General features: G+C 44.4%; 2 protein-coding genes across 15 annotated transcripts in view; both read right to left on the bottom strand.

Annotated features, from left to right (window-relative positions):
- BCAS3 (BCAS3 microtubule associated cell migration factor) overlaps nt 1-2,011 on the bottom strand; it is a 364,136-nt gene extending 362,125 nt beyond the window's left edge. For 10 of the 14 annotated variants that reach the window (XM_065694909.1, XM_065694910.1, XM_065694911.1 and 7 more), the window contains exons 1-2: nt 1,823-1,903; nt 187-274 (exon numbers count right to left, since the gene is read on the bottom strand). In XM_065694909.1, coding sequence (XP_065550981.1) covers nt 187-257 — 71 coding nt within the window. In that variant the 5' untranslated portion in view covers nt 258-274; nt 1,823-1,903. Of the gene's footprint in view, nt 1-186; nt 275-742; nt 1,511-1,822 lie in introns of those variants that run through there. The other 4 variants (XM_065694921.1, XM_065694920.1, XM_065694922.1 and 1 more) reach the window with 3 other exon arrangements.
- Nucleotides 2,012-4,115: 2,104 nt separating this feature from the next.
- Nucleotides 4,116-22,906, bottom strand: part of PPM1D (protein phosphatase, Mg2+/Mn2+ dependent 1D) — a 29,933-nt gene continuing 11,142 nt past the window's right edge. Inside the window, exons 4-6 of the mRNA XM_065695178.1 lie at nt 12,946-13,136; nt 11,973-12,215; nt 4,116-5,563 (exon numbers count right to left, since the gene is read on the bottom strand). Coding sequence (XP_065551250.1) covers nt 5,012-5,563; nt 11,973-12,215; nt 12,946-13,136 — 986 coding nt within the window. The 3' untranslated portion in view covers nt 4,116-5,011. The remainder of the gene's footprint in view (nt 5,564-11,972; nt 12,216-12,945; nt 13,137-22,906) is intronic.

Raw genomic sequence — 22,906 nt, forward strand, 5'->3', positions numbered from 1 at the left:
GCACAGTCCTGGGACATAAGAATGCAACATCAGTTTATTTTAGTGGAAAACACTCAATACAACGAAATCATATGACTGACTCAAGCCCTCATAGCTGGCTCTGAAAGAAAGTTCAGGCTAGGGCCTTCTTCTACCACAAAACAAAGCCAGTTTCAAACCAGGACCACCCTTCTAGAAGGTGCTTACGTGACAGCTTGTGGGCGAACCACCACTCCTCCGGTGCAGCGGCTGGGGCGGCGCGGGGACTCTGTCGCCATTGTGTCTTCACAGGTACCTGTAAGAAACACATGGCTTTTTAACAATCATTTGTAGCAGGATTATTGATCACATTGGTTCTTGACATACTCTTCAGGATGGTAAAAACCTCTTGAAGAAAGAGACTTTCTATATACAAACTGATGAGGCTACTTTATAGAATCACAGAATAGTTTGGGTTGGAAAGGACCTTAAGATCATCCAGTTCCAACCCCCCTGCCACAGGCAGGGATATCTCACACTAAATGATACCAGCCAGGGCTTTATCCAACCTGGCCTTGAACACCGCCAGGGATGGAGCACTCACAACCTCCCTGGGCAACCCATTCCAGTGCCTCACCACCCTTAAAGAATTTCTTCCTTTATATCCAATCTAAACTTCCCCTGTTTTAACCCGTTACCCCTTGTCCTCTCACTACAGTCCCTGTAGCTTTACAGCGCTTTAAAACAAAATAAACCCCAAGCAAATCACTTCTTTTTGCAGTACCTCAATCACTACAGCTCCTGCAACACACGTGAAAGCAAAACCAACACAGACCTGTGTGATAAAGTGGAAAATTTTCTTCAAACCGTACATTAACAACAGTGGCACCAGTACTTGCTGATAATCAGCAGCTATCAGCACCATTATTTAAGACTAATAAGCTGTTGTGTTATAAAAGAATTATATAATGCACAATCATAACTGCAGTCTGTTGTACCCTTGACAATGTCTAATGGGTTACATTGAAGCTAACACAAAAAGTGTGATGGAACACATTCTACTTCTTTTTCACGTCTGCTTTTTGTACCATCTTCAAGTTCTGCTCCACGCTTCTGTTCTCCACGTGAAAACTCAGCCTAACATTTCTAAAGGCAAAAAACAGTTGAGAATCATCACAGATCATAGACACCTCTCCACCCACCCTGTTATCCTGTCCTACTCCAAACCAAGAACCAGTACATGAAGTGAGAGAAATACCCTGTCAGCAGCAGCCCACCTTTGGGCACCTCTTTAAGTAAGGCACTTAGCCCCACAGAAAGGAACAAGACCTTCAGCAACACAACTGAAGCTTGACACACAAGCCAAGCAACCCCAAAAGCCAGAGCAGAGCCTAATATCCCTCCACATTACGGCTCAGCCCAGCCAGTGCCCCGGCCCGCCCCTCAGCCGGCACCGCGGTCACCTGCACAGCAGCCCCGAGCACCGGCGAAGCCGCCGGGCCGTGCCGAGCCGGCAGCCCCGGCCCCAGGACGCCTGCGGCCAGGAGGCCCGGGGCACTCTCAGCCGCCCGCTGTTGAGCAACTCCGAGGAGCAAAACAGCCCAGCCGGACCGGCCTGCACCCCGCCCGCCGCCCCGTGAATCAGGCCGCGGCCATTCGCGGCGGCGCCGGGACCCGCCGGACGCTCCGCGCCCGCTGCCGGGGGCTCCCTCAGGGCCCGCGCTGCCCCCCCCCGCCTCCTCCCCTCAGCGCCCCGGCTACCGCCCGGCCTCTCATCCCCGCGCTGCCGCTCCGAGCCGGCCACACAGCGCGCCCGGCCCGGGGCTGGGCGCAGGCCCGGCGCTGCCGCCCGGCGCGCCCTCACCTGCCGCCGCTGCCCTCCGCCCGGCGCCTCTCTGACAGTGTTTGGGGTCCCCACGGGGAATGACACCCAGCGCACCGCGCGCGGGTAGCCAATCACAGAGCTCCGAAGGCGGGCTGCGGCCGGCTGCCGGCCAATCCCCGGCCCCGCTCCCACAGCGGTGGGCGGGCCGCAGAGGACACGGCGGGCGGCTGCGCTCTGAGCGCGGTTGAGGCGGCGGGCACTCCCCTCCCCCTCCCCCCCCCCGCAGCTTTGTTTACATCCGGATCTCGCGAGAGCCGCCGCGCCCGCCCCGCGCACGTGGGCGGACCCGCGCGCTGATGCGGAGTCACGCGCCGGTTTGGCGGGGAAGGCCCCGCCCAGCGCGCGGTGTTTACCTCCCGCGCGCAGCCGTGCGCGGTGACGCAGCAGCGGGGGCGGGGCCTCGGTGGGGGCTTTGGGCAGGGACAGGGCGAGGGAATGGCTTGAACCTGCCCGAGGGGAGACTGAGCTGAGCTCTTAGGCAGAAGCTCTTCCCTGTGAGGGTGCTGAGGCGCTGGCACAGGGTGCCCAGAGAAGCTGTGGCTGCCCCATCCCTGGCAGTGCTCAAGGCCAGGTTGGACACAGGGGCTTGGAGCAAGCTGCTCCAGTGGAAGGGGTCCCTGCCCGGGGCAGGGGTTGGGGCTGGCTGAGCCTTAAGGTGCCTCCCAACCCATCCCTTCCTGTAACCCCAGATTGTCTGAAATGAGTAACCGAGATGCACAGCATGGCGCACTGCTTCCCAACGTGCCTGTTGTCAGAACACAGTAAGTGCCATTTGCTCCTTTAGACTTGAGCAAAACATGAAACAGCAAGCGAAGGCCCCACTGTTGTTGCATCAAGGGAGATCCGTCCCTGGGGAGGAAAAAAAATCCCAGGAAACAATTCTTATTTATTACTTTTAGAGACCATGTGCTGCCAGCAGGTTGGTGATGGAGAACTGCACGTGCTGGAGCTTTATTTCACGAGGGTAAAGCAGAAAGCTGGTGTAACTGATTGGTTTTAGCACAGGGACGCCCTTCACATGCTGTCAGTTCCCACACTTCCCTTGCTCAGCTGTGATGAATTCACTTCAGAGAAGTCAGGTGAAGAGCACCCAATAAGGTGCTGCCGGGCGGTATCAGCAGGTGAGTTTGTGCTCACTTTGAGTGCTTGACACTTACCATCAGTCTGCAGCTTTACCAGGGAAAATTGTAGGGCTTTAGTGCATTAAAAGGGGGGGAAAGCCAACACAGAATCACAGAATAGATTGGGTTGGAAAGGACCTCAAGACCATCCAGTTCCAACCCCCTGCCATGGGCAGGGGCACCTCACAGTAAACCATGCCACCCAAGGCTCTGTCCAATCTGGCCCTGAACACTGCGAGTAATGGAGCATTCACAACTATAGAATCATAGAATAGTTAGCATTGGAAGAGCCCAAGGCTAGAACTGTTGCGAGAAATGCAGGAGGATGAGACACGTGTGAGTGCAGCAGAACTTGATGGAGATTTGTATTTTGCTTCTCCATAGAGCAGTAAACCTGGGAAATTTGCTATAGTGTTTTGTGGACATCCTAAGCAGCAATACAGATACCTAAGCACTGCGTTATACTCGCATCTTTATTGTGACCAGTCATCTTTAAAAGGCTGAACGTCATGAAACTGAAATCAGACAATACCGAGTTCATTGCAAAGATCACTGCAAGGTAAGCACATACAGCTGTCTTATCCCTGTGTGCTGCGCACATTTATGATGTACCATTTCAACATCACTTACAGCAAAACTTACATTGTGAGCTGCGAGGTACATCCCATAGACCAAGAATGAAATCCTTGAAGGATCTTACCTGCACAGACTGTTCCTCTCACCCTGCACGATGGTGCTGCGTTCACAGGAGGGGTGGAAGAGAATTCCACATTTTCAGAAGGCTCATGCTTCCCCCTAGGATTTCTGTAACCATGGTAACACAGAGAGAGAGCAGCCCTGATTTCAACCCGTGTTTTATTGTTCCAGCAGTAAAGCATTAGATGCTATAAATAACCACCCATCAGCATAAAATACTGGCCTTTTACTTCCCCATTAGTAAAAATAATGCAGGTTATATACTGCTACAGTTAAACATTCTGTATAAAGTGCCATGATCAACGCTGTAATAAAACTACGTGGGATGGCTTGTTTCATAAGCCACAGTGTAGAAGGGGAGATAGTACTGGATTTTTAATAAATAAATAGAAAATAACTATGAATGTGCTCCAGGGAACTTCAGCTTGAAATTAAAACCAAAAGGCACCCCCATCAAACTTTCACGTTTTTTATTTAGGTGAACATACACATGGTCCACAGATCAATGAAAATACTCATAAAATAATTTAAGAACTTATGTGGAAAGGTATTAGCAGCACCATCAGTATTGGAATAGCAGAAAAAATCAAGCCTCCATAGGGCACACATTTATGCCTGGCTAAAAATGCCGTCATTTTTAACAGTGGATGGGAATGGCTTTATAGGATGCTCTCGGGAGTTGGCTTTTTAAAAACACACACTTCTTTTTGCTAAATACTTTTGACGATTAATGTTACAAAAAATACAACTAAATAAGATACTGCATAGTATTTTAATTAACATAAAGGACTGGACATTGAGCTGTGTAAAGCCAGGCTCAACACCTCTGCTTCCACATACAGTTCATTTCTGAGTAGAGAAATCTAAAATTTAAAACCAAAATATAGACCTAGTGTATTCTCTAAAAGACACACTTTAGGTGGAACGTATAAGTACTACGAAAATACATATCTGCCATTCTGTTTAATAATTTACTTTAGTTAAAAAGTTGTGAAATTCTCCTCACCAGAAGCGTATACAAATTCATCACTTTAGTAAATTAACAAAAAGGATTATTAATTTTTTTTTTTTTAAACAAGATTTAGCCCTGCTGTAACAATTATACAAGGAAGAAAACTGACTACATTTATATGAAGGAATACAAATTTACACACATTTTACAGCAACTTATACCCTACACATCTACAAAATTCACAGTTATAATACAAGCAAGTACAAGGCTGGGATAAAGCTGTTGGATACCAAAAAATGTTTCTACTTTAAAAAACGATAAAACAGGAAGAGTTTCAAACTTCTGCACTGACTTCCCAATTCCAATCAGACCAGAATCCACTTCCCCCAGAGCAGCCCCTCAGCACACGCACACTGCTTTCCGGGGCGGGTGGAAGAGAGAGGTGCCGAGCTTCTTCTGGCCGCGCAGGCTGCGGCGCATGGCCAGCTTGGAGTTTCTGCGCTGCGCCGTGGTGGACATGCCCTCCGGTGGCACGCTCAGGCTCCGGCTCAGGCCGCGCCTCGGCTTCTTCATCGCTGGGCCCGAGTTGGATTCTTCCAATGTCCTTTTAAAGTTTGCCGTGGGTGTCCGCTCGGCATCCTGGGCTTTTGTCTGGCCATTAGGGGACACCTTGAAGCCTTTTTGGTCCGTGCCTGAATTGGCAGAGTTGGAAGGGGAGAGGCTGACTGACAAACCGTTGCTGTAGGAATCGTGTATCCTCAAAGCCAACGCTTTGCTGCACTTCTCCTCCTGTGGGCCTGAATCCTTCAGCGTTGCTCCTGACGGAGGTAAATTGCTTTTGGCAATCTCATTTGGCAGCTCTAAATACTTTTCTGAAATCATGTTGCTATGCGTGAGGGGAGGGATGGGCTCAGAAGCATTCAGCCGTGGCCACGGATCATCTTCTAAAAGCTGAGGGGAAAGAAAACAAATTTAGGCATAAGTATAATTATTTCACCCGTGTTAACCCTTTAGGAGCAGAGACAGTGTGTGACAGAACTTGTCTAAACCTTATCAGAGACATACAAGTCCTACTCCAAAACAGAGTTATTCTTCACGTTGAGAGGCAAAACCAAATTCAGAGCACGGATGTGAACTTGGTACTCTGTGCACAGTAGCTTCATAAAACCATTTCTTTAAGCCCCCCAGCCTACAAGTGTCTCACAACAGCAGATGTGCCACCTCTGCAGTCAGAGTGCAGACCTCAGCCCATGTACCTGCCTCTTCGATGCTATAAAGTGCTGACGAGGCTGCACACATCTGATGTTGATTTAGTAAGCCATGTAGAAAGCAGTGCCTGCACTCTCTGATTTTCATCAGGAGGATTTTGCAACATGTAGTCGTAACTGCCCTCCTTCAGACATTGTGATAAATGCACCTGTACTGCCCTCTGAAGATGTTACACGTTGTCAGATGGCCAAGCACCACGAGGTCAAACAAACAGCAGAAAGACTCTTCTGACCTTTGTTACATTTAGAATTCTTGGTTACTGCATATCCAGATTATGATGGAGACTGATGAACTCCTCATCAGTGTCCTGACTGCACACAGAAAGGTGGAGCATTGGACAAAGCTATTCTAAAAGCAGTTCCTGCCTGCTGTGCAAAGTAACACATTTTACTGCCTGGTTTTATGCTCTACAACTTACAAAGAAAGCAACTCCATTCCTCACAGCGCATCCATCCACTCTCTATAAAGCACAGTCATTCTGTCTGTTGAAGAGATGTGGTTAATATGATGTCCTGAGAACCAGGGACTTTCTAAACTCTAATCCTACCTTCAGCTACTCATCTCTCCTGCAGCCTTTGAGAAGTGTTTCTGCCTCATTCTCAGTTCTACCAACAGGAAAATGGGGACAATACTTGCTTGCACTATCCACAGGGGGATTTTGGGAATTAGTATTTATGCAGTGCCCTAAAGAGATGAATTATGACCTTATTATAGATTTAATTGTGAAAAATTCCCCAGTCACTCAGTGAGCCCTTCAAAAATAAATTTCAAGGCCAGATTACTCCGCATACCATCAATGTAAGGCAAATGACAGGAACTGAAGAAAACAGTGTGCTGGAAGCTCACATGCATACACAGCTGGATCAGAGTCAGTCAGTGGAACATCTCAGACAAGTACACAAGCACTTTACAGTCTAAACCCAGAACAACTTCAGTTCACCTTCAGGAAGGGATCCCCGACTGCTCAGCCCTTTTGAAAAAGCTAGTACTGAGGTTTAATAAAACACACCCCAAAAGAGAAAACAACCACAACTGTTCCTAGCATCTAGATTTGGTTTTCCACTCCCCTCTTCTTCCCTGTTGTTATCCTGGTGTAGATAAAACCATTTCAATACTACTCTTTATGACATATAGCAACACAGGAGGGAAGACCTTGATGGATGGTGTGTTAGAGGTTATCCAACTCTGTTCTTCAGAACTTGTAAGAGAGTGAGATGACACACACAGAGCAGCCCTGGCAATGGTACTCAATCTGCTCAGTTTCATTTCTGAAACTGTGACTCCAGCCACAATTGTGCAAGATATTTATTGGCAACATCATCTGCTTGGAATGACTGTATAAGGCTTTAGGAAGCCAAATGAAGCCAGCAGATGGACTGCTAAAGCGTGATGTAACAGAACAAGGAAAATAAAATGTGAATCATCAATTTCATTCCTCAAGATCCTCATTACTCAAACTTTATCACTGGCCTCAGCAATACCTGAATCAATCTGGTATTAGGAATTGCTGTCAGAAGGATACGCAAACAAGAAATACTTCAGTTCAATTGAGAAACTTTGACTAGGTCTCCGTCTGTTTCCAAACCTCTTGTTTGGGAATGCAACAGCTGCTACACAGTGAGCCCATCCATGCCTTCAGCTCTCCCAAGGGAACCTTCTGTTGCCACCTCTTGGTTTGGCTGACCTGTCCCCTCTGCACTATGATCCTACCACAGTCTCCAAGAGCTGAGGCTGATCTGGGGAACCACCTCTCCTGTACTTACAGAAACTACCGTGATCCTTGCTCAGTAAAACTCAATGGTAATTTTGTAAGAAGATGAATTAATTACAGACCTAAATTAGATCATATATTTACCTGCAGCTTTATGTATCAACGGTTTTATGCATTGCCCTACTTACTTTTGTGCAATCAGCAAAATGGGGTTTTTCCCTCCTGCAAGGCTGACACTAGGATCAAACAGGATCATGAAATAAGGGCATTTCCTGAATCCCTCAAGTTATCACCATCAGAAAAGAATTCCAAAATGCATATTCTGAAAGAGCTGTGTGGCTGTACTCCGTAAGGAAACGGTCACCTTGCAAGAAGGCTTCCGGTTTATGTCTGAGGAAAGGCACATGAAACCACATACTCAACCGTTTTAAGGGAGGGTCCCAAATGCTTCAAATGCTGTGTCATGTCAATGTTAAAGAAAACGCTGAGCCAACAGCACTCAGAATCACAGAATCACAGAATCACAGAATCCCAAGGGTTGGAAGGGACCTCAAAAGATCATCTAGTCCAACCCCCCTGCAAGAGCAGGGTAACCTACAGTACATCACACAGGAACTTGTCCAGGCGGGCCTTGAATATCTCCAGTGTAGGAGACTCCACAACCCCCCTGGGCAACCTGTTCCAGTGCTCTGTCACTCTTACTCCTGCACCACTTTCACCCAGAAGGCTCACACAAAATCCAACTGCTGTATAAAGGAAAAGCCTACAGCCATCACATAACCAGAATTTATGGAAATAGGTTTTTCCTTCCCTTGTGGCTCTTCTGTAACTGATGAACATCTCTGTACTATGAAAAATATACTGTTGCTCAGGATGGTGTAGTTACCAAATATACTTACAAGTAACGACACAAAGTTCTTGTTCTGCAAAAAACGAGACACCACTGTAGGACATTTCATTCACCAGCATCTGCCTGGAGGCATGGGGTTTTTATCTCAAGTATTTCAAAACTGTTCTGACAGTGCAGTGGTCTTTTCCTGTCTCTTTTATTTCCAGCTTCCTTCTCACCCTTCCTCTGGCAGTCGCAGGTACTCTGTGAGGACACCTGGATGCTTGTTGTTAAAGCACAAGCCTTTATGACATGAGTATTTGTAATAAAAAAGTAATGAGAAAATGGGATCTGTGTTCTTAAATTGGTGACACCAGTTCTATTTTAATCCAAGAGGAGAAAAACTTTGCTTTAAAATAGATTCATACGTATATATAGGTATGTATATATGTATTATCAACAAAAACCTGTAGCCAGTCATAAATTTCTTTCAGGCTTTGCACATTAAGGAGGACCCGGGTAATTATAGACCGGTCAGCCTTACCTCCATCCCTGGAAAGATGATGGAACAACTTATTCTTGACTCCATCACTAGGCATATCAAGGATGAGGGGGTCATTAAGAACAGCCAACATGGTTTTATGAGGGGGAAGTCATGTATGACCAACCTTATAGCCTTCTATGAGGAAGTGACTAGGTGGAGGGATGATGGTAGAGCGGTAGATGTGGTTTTTCTTGATTTCAGTAAGGCATTTGATACTGTCTCCCACAGCATCCTCATAGATAAGCTAAGGAAGTGTGGGCTTGACGATCAAGTAGTGAGGTGGATCGAGAACTGGTTGAAAGGAAGAAGGCAGAGAGTTGTGGTCAATGGCGCAGAATCTAGCTGGAGGTCTGTGACTAGTGGAGTTCCTCAGGGGTCGGTGCTGGGACCGGTGCTGTTTAATATTTTCATCAATGACCTGGATGAGGGAACTGAGTGCACCCTCAGCAAGTTTGCTGATGACACAAAACTGGGAGGAGTGGCTGACACACCAGAGGACTGTGCTGCCATTCAGCCAGACCTGGACAGGCTGGAGAGTTGGGCGGGGAGAAACTTGATGAAATTTAACAAGGGCAAGTGTAGAGTCTTGCATCTGGGGAAGAACAACCCCATGTACCAGTACAGGTTGGGGGGTGACCTGCTGGAAAGTAGTGAAGGGGAAAGGGACCTGGGGGTCCTGGTGGATAGGAGGATGACCATGAGCCAGCAATGTGCTCTTGTGGCCAAGAAGGCAAATGGCATCTTAGGGTGCATTAGAAAGGGAGTGGTTAGTAGGTCAAGAGAGGTTCTCCTCCCCCTCTACTCAGCCTTGGTGAGGCCGCATCTGGAATATTGCGTCCAGTTCTGGGCCCCTCTGTTCAAGAAGGACAGGGAATTGCTTGAAGGAGTCCAGCGCAGAGCCACAAAGATGATTAAGGGAGTGGAACATCTCCCTTATGAGGAGAGGCTGAGGGAGCTGGGTCTCTTTAGCTTGCAAAAGAGGAGACTGAGGGGTGACCTCATCAATGTTTACAAATATGTGAAGGGTAGGTGTCAGGATGATGGAGCTAGGCTTTTTTCAGTGATATCCAGTGATAGGACAAGGGGCAATGGGTGTAAACTGGAACATAGGAAGTTCCACGTTAACATCAGGAAGAACTTCTTTACTGTAAGAGTGACAGAGCACTGGAACAGGTTGCCCAGGGGGGTTGTGGAGTCTCCTACACTGGAGATATTCAAGGCCCGCCTGGACAAGTTCCTGTGTGATGTACTGTAGGTTACCCTGCTCTTGCAGGGGGGTTGGACTAGATGATCTTTTTAGGTCCCTTCCAACCCTTGGGATTCTGTGATTCTGTGATTAAGCAATAAAAATAAGAGTGTAACTCCAAACACCAAACTTGTAAGTTTTGTTCTCTTTAACTCTTTGTGACTGCCTGCTGCAATTTATGAACAGTCACACACCACAATTCACTGAATCTACTTTGAAGGGAAGGGGAAATCCTAAGGAAAAGCCCAATATTTTCACCAAGTCCTAATGCAGAAATTCTGCTTCCTTGGTTTGTTGAAACCAATGTAGCTCAACGTTTATTCAATACTGATAATAGATCACACACAAAGCTTATGGCACAACTTAAAAGTATAGAAGTATTTAGAATTTAAATTCCACATATTTTGCTACACTGAATGGAAGGAAGGAGACAGTTTCAGCTTGCCATTTTATTAACAGCTTGTTTCTAACAAGGGACTGTTAAGAACTCCCTTTCCAATTTTTGCTTGCTTTTTACTTTGCCCAAAGGACAGTTATCCAAAGATACTGCACAACATCAAAGGACAGTTACTTAAATCAGGAGCAGCTGGTAATTAGTGAACAAACATCCACTCACAGCTACACTCCAGGTCTTAGTAGTGGGAGGAAAACACCAATACCAGCATTTTTTTCTGAACAGCTCTGCCTTATGTTAACAGTTACAGCTTCTAACCTGAAGAAAGATCTTGTATTGTAACAACTTCTCCTCAAAGACCATTATATCAACCAGAAGAAGATAACATGATCTCCCAATCCAGAAAGAAAGCGTTCTTTACAAGTGTGCTTGAATACATTAACCCATGGGTTACCTTCAAAAAAACAAATGCCAGAAGAACACACCACAACAAAACCAAACCAACGACACTGAGATTAAGAACCTGTCCACAAGCAGCCTGCAATCCATCAGCTGTGCATGGCAAGGCAGGAAAAGAAACTGCAGCCTGACCTTATTCTCTAAGGGAATGCATTTGGTGTATTTCTCTCTTAAATCTCTGGGCCCTATAGTCCCATTCCTCTTCTTTAAGAGCCTACTTGATTTTGGGGGGATCCTGGAAAACTTACTGTAAAGAAACAGTGCATTTAAAGTTGTGTGAACTATATGCATGGAGTTACAGTAAGAATTTCTTCTACACTAAGGAGGAAATACAGATCAACAGCTACTAGTAGATGTCCAGTCATAAAAACATTGTACCTCTAAACCCAGCAATTCTGAGAAGTTAAGACTATAATACTCTGCCTTTGGTGTCCCAAAGGCTTTCAAGAAACATTACTAAAAGTCCATTCCTTTTCTCCAGAGCTTTGTACAGGGAAGTACTGAGGCTATGGCCAGGTGACTGCTCTCAAATGACTGCCCTGCAAATGAAATGTGTTATCCGGACATAGGTACCGCCCAGGCCTTTGCAGTTAAATAAAAATACAAGCTTAAAAAAAGAGAAAAAAGGGGAAAAAAAAACCCAAAAAAACCCAAAAAACCCCACCAAACAAAATACAGCCACAAACTAAAAGTGACATCAAATAATGGTTTGACAGGCCACTAGTTCCCAGCAGTACTACTTCCATCACTGCCAGTGGTCTGCCTACACCATTGCCCCAACCCTACATATCAAAGTAAGCTGTGTAGGAAGAAATTACTCCTAGGGGGAGAAAGAGGAGACTGCTCTCTATTTAGTGAGCTCCATGCTCAAAAGTGGAACATTGAAAACATCTAAATAAAGCCATTACCTTGACGGGTGGGGTGCAGCAGCGGGAGGGCGTCAGGCTGTTCACATCAGGGCTGCTGTAGCAGGGGCTCTCTGCCAAGTTAAGATACAATTCTTCTTCATTTTCCAAGTTGCTTTTGCTCCCCTGCAGCGGCGAGATGCAGATGACGATGGCGCTGGTGTTATCTGCTCGCAGCATGCGCTGCCTCCACCGGCCCAGCGCTCTGTTCACCAGCATTTTGGCACAGGACTGTCGGTGCTCTCCCTTCATGTTCACAGAAAGGGACAGAGAAAGCAATCAGATCCACTTGACATTATAAATGGAAGACAAACAGTTTACATGCCACAGCCTCAGTTATATATTCCTACATATCACGTGCTGAAGTAGCTTGATTTAGAAACACAAGAGGAAATATTAATTGAAATGTATCTTTCTTAACGAAATATAACTTTAGAATCAGTTTACTGTAGAATCCACGTACACGAGTGCTTTAAACCACAGAACTGACGCAATGACTTGCATAAATAGCCTGGTTGTAACACATCCTACAGTCTTTCCTGAAGTCTCAAAAGGTTTACAGATTATTCACAGTCTGATGCTCAGATGTTCCACTATATAAATCCTTGACTGGCTTGCAAAATAAACCAAACTTCGACTTTGTACAAGTCACGTAAAAGCCAATAAACAACTGTCTGCATTGTAACATGCATGTTAATGTGACATAAATTTCATTTTCAGATATTTTGTGTAACTTCCTTTGAGAAGGGACATGTTATCGGCTTTATTACTCACAGATACCACCCCTAAAATGACAACCAAGTAATTTAAACGGCGCTGACATCCATGATATCTGACAGTATATACCACCACAGTATCAGCCAATGAATACGGTGCGGCAAAGCTATGTTAGTACTTTCCATACGTGGGAGACCAAGCAGTTTTTAGAGGAAATAAGTATGACATTTCCACAACAACTTATAGTCACTGCTCTCACCATTAAGTATTTTTTCTCCTCGTGATCCTGGCACATGGAGATAGCGTCTTGAGGTGGGATCATGTTCCACAGCCCATCACTGCCAAGGATGATGTATTTGTGCTTCTGGGGATCAATGGTGTGCACACTAGTGTCAGGCTCAGGAGACACAACAAACTCACCACTGTAGAAGTCGTAGCTCCAAAGATCACCTAGCAAAGAACAAAGTGGGTTTGAGTTGTTGTGCTACACATGGGAATATGAATCTTGGGAAATATGGAAAAATGTTCTCATGTAAGCAATTACCACCAGTCTCAAGCCACCAACACAGTAATTTCAGCACAGTTCCTGTTCTGCTGCTGTCACTTTCTGATTGTATTTATTAATACACAGCAATTTAAATAAAAAATAATCATGAAAATGTAAAAAGAATCAAATAAAAACTCAACCCAACCCATGTTTATAGGAGGTCTTCTGCCCTCTTAAAACTAATGCTGTCAGAAAAAGGGAAAACACAACAGATAGATACCTAGGAAACAGTGAAACCTCAATATCCAAGCTAAAACCTGTCTGAACAACTGAAGATCCTCTTAAACAGAATAACCCTAAACCCTTACTCTGTTGAACCCACACCAAATCTTCAAAAATCTGCCTTTCCAGTTACTGGGACAGTTTAAATACTGGACAGGAAACTCCCACCTCTTCCACTGGGAATGGTCCAGTTAACAGAACAGGGCCAGGGACTGAGGGGGAGGATCACTTAATACCTGTTTTCTCCCCAACATTATATATAACATTGGAGATCAGCCTACATCACGATGGTGTGCTGCCCTGCACACCCTAGTAAGTCCTGCTTATAGAAGAGAACAAAACCCCAAACCCCACCTTTTCATGACTTTTGCTTTTAACCCCAAGATTCTCCATAGCCATCCAAACAACACAGGCCTACATGGTTATGTCTTGCTGTGTATGTATTTATACACACAGGTGCCACAGAGAGGGAACAAAGGAAGAGGGCAAAGGAGAAGAGACTGAAGCCTTTCCTCTGTTAATTGCCCTTTCTTGTTCCTCCTCCTTCCACAGCATCAGCATCCCTTTCAAAGCCACGCAGTGCTGTGCTAGAGCATCTGTCCAGCTGAACACCATGTGCCAAATTCTGGAGTTGGAAAGAAGCCACAGAACACAAGTGGTGCCTGGGTTCCAGCAGGAAAGCAGAAAATGAGAGCTAAAGCCTCTCCCTTGCAAGGCCTCATGAGTGGACCTTTCTATTTTTACAGCCTTCCTGCTGTGCAAATGAGTTTGGAGTCACCTCACCAGTAAGAATGGCCTGAACTCAATCTGGGTAACACATTCAAATCCAACATCTACTGGTTCAAGTGCTTCTTCCAAGCCCTCCTTTGGTAAAAAATACTCCATCAGAAGAAAGCATTTCCATATCAATTTATTTTAATTTCATTTATCAACGATACCTGGAAAAAAACAAACAAAACTCATTCTATCTAAGGTTGGGCCTTTCAATGAGGAACAGTGTTAATCTGCACTAACACCTCCTCTTCCTGTATTAATAAGCAAAAAAAAAAGCAACATTATTATTTGCAAGCATTGGCTACGTTTTTCTGTGCAGAACACATGGCTTTAGAAGTAGAAATGAATTAAAATGTCCGAGTTGAAAAGCACACAGAAGCTTAAGAACTCCAGTTTAAGAGTAAGGTTTTGTCAGGGTATTTTTCCTTTCCTTTTTGCTGGCTTCAGAAAGCATGCTGCAGCCTTCTTCCATGTCCATCACCACCCTTTCAAAGATAATAAATAAGCTTTTTGTCTTCCTACTTCCTTCCATTAGCTTTGCCTTAAGCTATCAACCAGTTGAAAAGACTTCTCCAGAATGGGAAAAGGGAATACTTCAACTCAATTACTCCACTTCACCACAGCACACATGGAGGGTCCATCCTTATTAAAGCCTCAATTCACCTTCAGTGCAGCAGCAGCAGCAGACAGAAACACATGCTTCTAATAAGTGCTAATTAAAAGCCCAGCCTGCTTGGCTAAAGGAGCCCTCTGCTCCCCAGGCTCACAACAAAGCCAGCAGCTGGCAAGGAGATCAAAATAAATAGTGTACCAGAAGAGCTGAGCTCCAGCACAATTATTGTATAGAAATTGCCATAAAAAGTCTTCATGCGCTGAGAGTTCTTCACATCATCCCTGTTAGGGACACAGCAGGTAAAACAGACAAGAGACTAGGATCTTACAGCAACCAGACCTTGGAATCAGCAGCAGCATGAATTGCCAACATGCATCATGGTTTTATGCTTTGATTTGCTAGTTTGTTCATACTCATTTAGGAGAAGTGACAAATGGTATTAGCTGTGCTGTGCGATAAAAATAACCTGATGCTATTTAATTTTGGTTCATCTTCATACATGTCACTGCCCATCTGCTGCTCTTCCTGAGAAGACAGCTGAGTAATCCGCACACTGATTTCAGTGAATCTTCCTCCAAGAGGAAGAAGGCTCCTCATGGGCATCACTGGGAATATCTCACTGGTTGTAAGAGGATTCCAAGGATTATGCACATGCTGAAGGGCACACAGAGATTCTGGGAACACCCAGGATGAAGACACCCCTCTCAAATCACAGGCAAACCCCAGACCAAGAGCCCAGCTGTCCTGGTTGTCGTTGAAAGCCTTCCAACCTCAGTCCCTCTGCTCCTCAATGAGCTGCTTTCTGAAGGCCATGGGAGAACTACACAATGAGGTGCGGGCTTGATACTGGAGTTAAGTGATGGCATGGTGTGACTTGCATTAGAAAGGCTGCTGGACTACCTGTTAATAATAGCCCATGTATTTGGCAGAATTCACGTGCAAATCCATGTTCAGGGCCAGGCTGGACAGGGCTTGAAGCAACCTGCGCTAGCACAAGGTGTCCCTGACCACGGCAGGGGGTTGGAACTCAGTGAGCTTTAAGGTCCCTTCCAAAACAAGCCAGTCTGTGATTCCATGAAATCTGCAATGCAGCAACACCCCTACAACACTACTATCATTTTTAACTGGGGGCGGGAGGGATCAGAAAGAGAGAAAATTAGACACCACAAGAGGAAAGTAAGTTTTCCTGAAAGCAAATGGTGAAAAGGAGCTAGACTAGTCCAAGGACGGAGCTTCAAAGGCTAAGTTTATTAAACATGCATTATTTTGGCAAAAAGCATTCTTCCAAATAATCCCCTGTAGCATCACCTCTCTCAAAGCAGCATTCCAAGGTTGCTGCAAATGTACAGCAAGAACCGTATCTCCACGAGTTTTAAATTCAAATGTACTCATCACCTATTCAAGCTCAAAAATCTCTTAGAATAAGACAACAACTTAGTTAAAGTTGTATGACAGAGCAGCGCTAAAGCACACTGAAACCAGGTCCAGACTTGGCTGGAGTTACTGAAAGCCAAAGGGAGCTCTGGATGTCACAAACTGAAATACATAAATAAAAGAAGATAAAAGCTTTTCTTCTTTCACCCAGGAAAAATTCCTCAAAGTTTATGTGAAGCCGGAGGCACACAGAAAAATCCAGACTCTTCCTTACTCAGCCTAGAACGCAACAATCAAAACTTGCCCTAAAGAACAGGGAAAACTGTCTTCAGTGTGAAGCTGCTGTCAGCCTGCTCCCACAGACCTACAGACCCAGCAGGCAAGTGAGCCATGTTGGCACAGGGCTGTATGAAGAGTACTTTGAGAGTAATTCTCACAGACTCTTCAACTCCAACCAGCAAAAGCCAACCCTTGTCACTGGGGCGAGGTACTATATTTTAGTAGGTTTTTTTTTCTCCTAAAGGGCAGAGCACTGCAGATTAAGTTAATGCTTTTTAGAGCTGCTGCACAGAACACTCCTGTCACCCATATATCTTCCGCTGGCCAACTGGAGAGCACAGCACCACAGTGGCTGAGAAAGAGATGACAAACTGAGGAAGAGCCACTCTACCTGGCACCCTCTGGCGTGATTCTGGGAAGGAAAAAGGGAGAGGCAAGTAAGCCAGAAAGCAGAGTAGACCTTTCCCTGGGCATTTCAAAGGGCTTGGAAACCTTTAATTCTGTCCCAAAGGAAGCAGACAGACCAGTGACCCTTGAGCAGACAGGGAAGCCAAGATAGCAAGATGATGTGATATGCCAGAGGTTACTATTACAGACAGGAATGCCAGGTTCTCAGACTTCACTTGGTGAGCCGTACTATTTTTGTTCCAAATGAAAACCCAAACATTTAACAACCTTCTTCTCTAAAAACTTACAGACCAGGAACGTTTCTTTTGGTGTGAAGCTTGGGTATTTGTTTTCCAAACCAGAAAAAAAAGATATTAATATACCTCTTTCCCTTTCTTCCAGAAAAGCCACACTGGTTTCTTAGTCATGACTCGAACCAGAACAGTGTACAGAGATCTAGACAAAAATGACACTGCAGCTTATAAAATGAAAAATAGATGCTTGAAATCATTATACTAAAGGGGCAGGAAACCTATTTAGCTGCCTGTAAGAATATATCCAAATGTGTTGTCTATCTTACCTGCTTACCATTACCTTTTAAAATAAAAGGAGAAAAAAACCCAAACCCTACTTGTAACTCAGCTGCTTCCAGGAAAGTAACTGATGTTACAAACAAAAACATCCATCGTGTAAGTAAACTGGAATGGATTAAGCCCAAAGCCTGCTTATAGCAAAAGCATGTCCAGAAGTCATATATAAATCAAATCTTTAATTTATGTTTCTGGAGCATGCTGTTTTAAATACAAAAGTTCACTTTTATAAGTCAGTCCTAAACAAAAACCCAGTTTGATTAATGCCAGATCTTTTTAACTCAAAAGTTTTATCTAAAAGGTCTGTTAGTACAAAGAGAAGCCTTGCAGAACTTCCTTTCTTCACTGCCAGTGAGGCAGTGCTGCTAGGAAGTGAGACAAATCTCAGCAAAGACAGGGACCATAACCACATAAAACCACCCAGGCTCAGCTGTGGTGGAAAATGTTTTCACCGGAAGTCATGGTAACCCAGTCCTATAGCCACAAGAGGGCATCTTCACAGCAATCTAAAGACGACTGCAAGGCAATGTCATCCATACAACCCAGGAGTGATTAAAGACATGAGGGATGGTGACAAAACTGAAGCAGAAAAGTTGCACAGAAGCACTTTCACGACTCCTTCAGGAGCTTCTTTTACATACCATTTGAGTCAAATCAGCTGAATGAATGCCACCCTCAATGTTACACAGAAAAGGGAAGCACAAGCAAGAGAGCAGCACTTCAGCAGCAAATTAAACAAACCATTTATTTAAAATGAATGGTGAATTAAAAGCTGCTTATAAGGCAGTCTGCACCATGACTGCTCATCTCTGCTTGCATGTTGGCAAAAAAATCACAGGCAAGAGAGAAAGAAAGGTGTCTGTCTCGGGCTACACCACAGCACACTGCATGAGAAAAGCCTGCAAGAACCGGTACGTGAAAGTAGAGAGGAAGAGCTAAATTGGCAAGCAGAAAGCTCTGCAATTTCTGGCCTTGAATGAAATCCTTCAAATGAACACTAAGGTGGAATTTCAAGCTTCAAAAGACAATCCTAGACAGTATTTGCTTAGCTAAAGATATGGCATAAACCTGAAGAATGAACTGACTAAACCTGGATAAAGTTCTACCTTTAGGAGAAAAGCTTTATTATTGCTATTCTACACTGACAGAGAAGACAGAGGAAGAGGCACACAGAGACACCTCCGATCTTGCCAAGGAGGGGAGAGACCCAGGCTCTCTCATTTGAGCTACATGGATCCACATGTGCTTCACATGACCGGTGTAACACACAGACCCAAAAAGTAAAGCACATACTCTGCATTTTGTACAGGCATACATATATATTGTCTTGGGGGATAAAATAATTATACAAGCTAGAGCCAGACATCCCTAGGACAAGACTAGAATCCCAAATGCACCTCAGTTTGCGCTGCAGTTTGCCTGGGTTTATATAGATTTAAAGAAAGCTATTACCAATATAACCTGGAAAATGCTGTACAGTACTTCAACACAACTTACTAGCTCATGCAATTCAATATAGTTGATCTTCATTCCTTCCTAAGGCGCAGGAAAGAAGAACTAAGCAGCAGACACTGTGTAGCAACTCTGCCCATTTCATTTGGTTAACTTACAAAACTGAATCATGTATGGAAACCCAAAATGCTTATACAGGACCTACTTAGATCATCTGAGGTCATCCATACCCTCTTCTCTGGGGTTTCATGGTATGCACGTTCAAAAGCATCACAAACTATTCTGGCATCCAGTAAGTTGCTCTGGGAAACAGCTTCCCTGTCACTGACAGAGCCACCATGCCTGCAGGAGCCATGCACTGAGTATTTACTGCCCCAGTACAGGGGTCAGCAGGAAACTCATGTTCTCATAAAAAGTAAAGCCTGTGTGGTGGAGGCCACTCCATCTAAAATATGGGGGTGAATCTATTATATTTCTATATAAAGAAAAGGAAAAATCCTTCATGTTGCTACATGAAGTATTTAAGTAACAGGTTTTTGGTTCAGGTTTCATCATTCATTAATTTAAACCCCTCACACACACACACAAACAGCTACAATACTGTTAGGCAATCCCTTACTACATAACCCTTTTGACAGCTGCAGATCTTGGCTCTATATTAGATCCCAGGAAAAGGGGAGGAAGAGGGGAAAAAGGTCCATAAAAATTTACTAGATTTAGACCTGAACTGATTTACCAGCAAGAGATGCCATATGATTTAAAAACCAATCAAGAGCCATTGCTGCCATCCCACCAGGCATTACCAGTCAACTTGACTGGTCTGGGAGACAGCTGAGGATGTCAACTTAAACAGCAACTTAAGGAAGCCACAGTGAGTTTAAGTTGTACTTACAATCAACCTACAAAGCTCAGTGATTAAACACACCATTTGCCTACTTGCTTTTCCATTCTGTTCTTGTTTCAAGTTGTATCACAAGATGTTCAGAGCTCGGACCGTAGCTTTTCTGTGCTTTCCCTGCTTGGTATACCACCTTTTGAAGTTACACACATAGCCGGATTTTACTTCAAAACTTGGTTCCAGAGATCTAAATTCTTCACTCCGTATTTCCATAATGGGTTCAACACATGGGAAGAAAACACACGCAATCTTGTACACGTACAGCTTTCTGCCTATCATCCCAGAAGTAGGTCTAAGTTAATGTATTTGGACAGATGGCGTACCTGAAATGTAATCTTCCTCCTAGCACGTATCTGGCCATTATGTTACACATAAAGCAGGTTATTTCCCCTCTCAGCATTCTTTCCCCAAGACATGCACATGTAAGCACACTCACAGGGGTCTACAATGCCTTCCTGACTGCAACAGGGAGATACTGTCTGCACAAGGAGACAATAGATTGATGCAATGATACACATGGACCCTCCAAAACACATAAGCAAGTCACACAACGGCTTGTTGCCCCGAGCATCTGCTCTACAGTATCTGGCAATCTGCACACTCATAGCTTTGCCTTACACAAGGGGATTCAAGTAATTTGAGTTACCTCACACTTGGTTTACGGACAGGCAGATAAATGGACAGTTACCATGAAACTGTGGGTGCCAGGAAGCTTATTCAAGTGATTACACTCTAAGGAAACAAAAACACTCTTCTGATCAGAACAGGTAGCAAGTCCCGAGTTGAACAATTCTGAGACTGCACAGGGTTCCTATCTATTACAAGGCAAATTGCTATCAAGAAAGGTGTTTTCATTGCCCAACAGAGGTCAGAAGTAGCTACCCTGAAAATGCAGAGTACTCTGCTACACTATAAACTATTTCATTAGAAGACTTAAAAACCTGTATGCACTACAAGCAGCATACAGATACTTTACAGCGACAGCATAAAGGCTAAATACCCTGACGTGTTATGGAGCTATAGACAAATGTTATTTAAATTAAATGTGACTTAAATGCAGCCAATATTGTTGTGAGAAGCAGTGGTAATAGAAAGTGAATACCATACATGCTTATTTTAGGGCAGAAAGACACTTCATACAATCAGAACAGCAAAAGGAATGGCAACAGAAACAATCTGAGCAGGGCTTCTATTGCCCCAGTATTCTGTCTGCTGACCAACTATTTAACCAATGCAAAGCTTTTCCACAGTGTTTTAGTCCTGCTGTTTCCAAAGCATTTGCTGTACTCCTTACGAGGAATGACAGACTTCAGGACTGGATGAGGGATTAGACTGAACCAAAAATATTGTGCAGTTTTGTTAGAGAAAGGCAAACTTAAAAGGAAAAAAAAAACCCAACAATCTATATTCTAAATTTTAGCATTTTTAATCAGTCTTCCCACTTTAAAGACAGTAAATTCACAACTCCTCCTCTCCACAGTGCAAAGAGACTCTTGCTCTCCTACTAAAAATTACTGTGCAATTATTGTCCAGTCTGGGATCTGTCTGGGATTTCCGCAAGAATAACAACCCATTTTGGACTTAGCAAAAAGAATCACTGTGCTAGATCTCTGTGGGATTGACTGGAGTATTGGGAACCAGTATGTGTCACCACTGACATTACCCTGCTTGGCCGAGCTCCAGTGCGACCGCCCTGTGCCAACCCGGGTAGCAGCCTGGGAGCCAGCCAAGAGGTCAAGCAGGCCTCAGCAGCATGAATGCAAATGGCTTTAGTCGTGGTAGGTCTTTTGTAAGCAGCGTAAGGGGCATGCTGGCCTCAGAAAGAAGTTAAATCCTGTTTCCAAACTGTGAGCGTCTGTGCACCATCTGGGTCCTAGGGAGCGAAGCAGCTGTGTTCCCTTTTCCAGGAGGTTTGTCATACCTCCTCAGAAGGGGATGCGAAAAGGCCAAGGAGGCTCCTTGAGCAAGCAAACACCACAACACTGTCACATCGTAAATCCATTTCTCTGTGATTTGAAGATACCAAAGCACTCTTTTAAGCTTTCAAATCTGCTAACTTTTTGAAACCCAGAATTGTTAAAAGATAAGTGTTCTCATCTCTTGGACCTGAAACTCTCCAGTAATCCTCTTCGTCCACATGCAATAAGGGAAAGAATGCAATAGGGGGCTAACAGATGCATCATTCCTTGAATTCCCATCTGCACACAAACCCCAGCCAAATCCTTTTGTTCAACTTGCTGAGCGGAGTCAGATCAAAAGTCATTGAGCTGTTTAGACAAACAACAAACTCGCAATCATAGGAGTAAAGATTCATCATAATTAAGCACAGACGTTTTGTACTCTATGAGGAACACACACCCTTGTGCAGAAATGGAGACAAGAGGGGTATATAGCTCAGCAGATGAAGATCCTAATCATCTATTGCCTCCAAGGGTTTATTCGAGTCAGTTTTACTAACCATAAAATAAGCATCTATCTTGCCTAAAATATGACACAGAATCAAGACTTTAAAGATACAGAGAAAAATTTCCATCAAACTTCATTGTTATTGACAGATCCCTATTCAGCCTCTTTAGCCTTTGACTCTTTCCTTCATACACGGCCATATTTTACAACATTAGTTATCACTGCAACATTCCTCTTAACACTGGACAAAGCCATGTGAAGCAGATATCACTGCCTTTGAAATGAGACACAGTAATGCTATGCAATTATCAAGATGACCACGGTCCCAGAACAGACTGTCCCCATGACATGCTGCCAACTGACCCAGGAACACTGACAACACTATCGCATAACTGTCAAGCTTGCCAAGAAGAAATTAAGTCACAGGAGAGTTTTTACAGGTAAAAAACATGATGCTAAAAAAATCAAAACTATATTGGCTATATCTGGATAGAAAATTCTTCACTGGGGAAGGGAAATAAGATGAACGGCACAAGACTGGAATTCTGCAAGGAAACTGAAGGAAAAATCTGACCAGAAAACACTAGCACTCATAGACAAGAAGTAGCCAGAGACTGAATTATGAAGTATTTCCCAAAATTTCTAGCAAGTTTTCTAGGTACTGTAACATGCCTTTTT

This window comes from Lathamus discolor, chromosome 14 (assembly GCF_037157495.1).
Source record: "Lathamus discolor isolate bLatDis1 chromosome 14, bLatDis1.hap1, whole genome shotgun sequence".
NCBI lineage: Eukaryota > Metazoa > Chordata > Aves > Psittaciformes > Psittacidae > Lathamus > Lathamus discolor.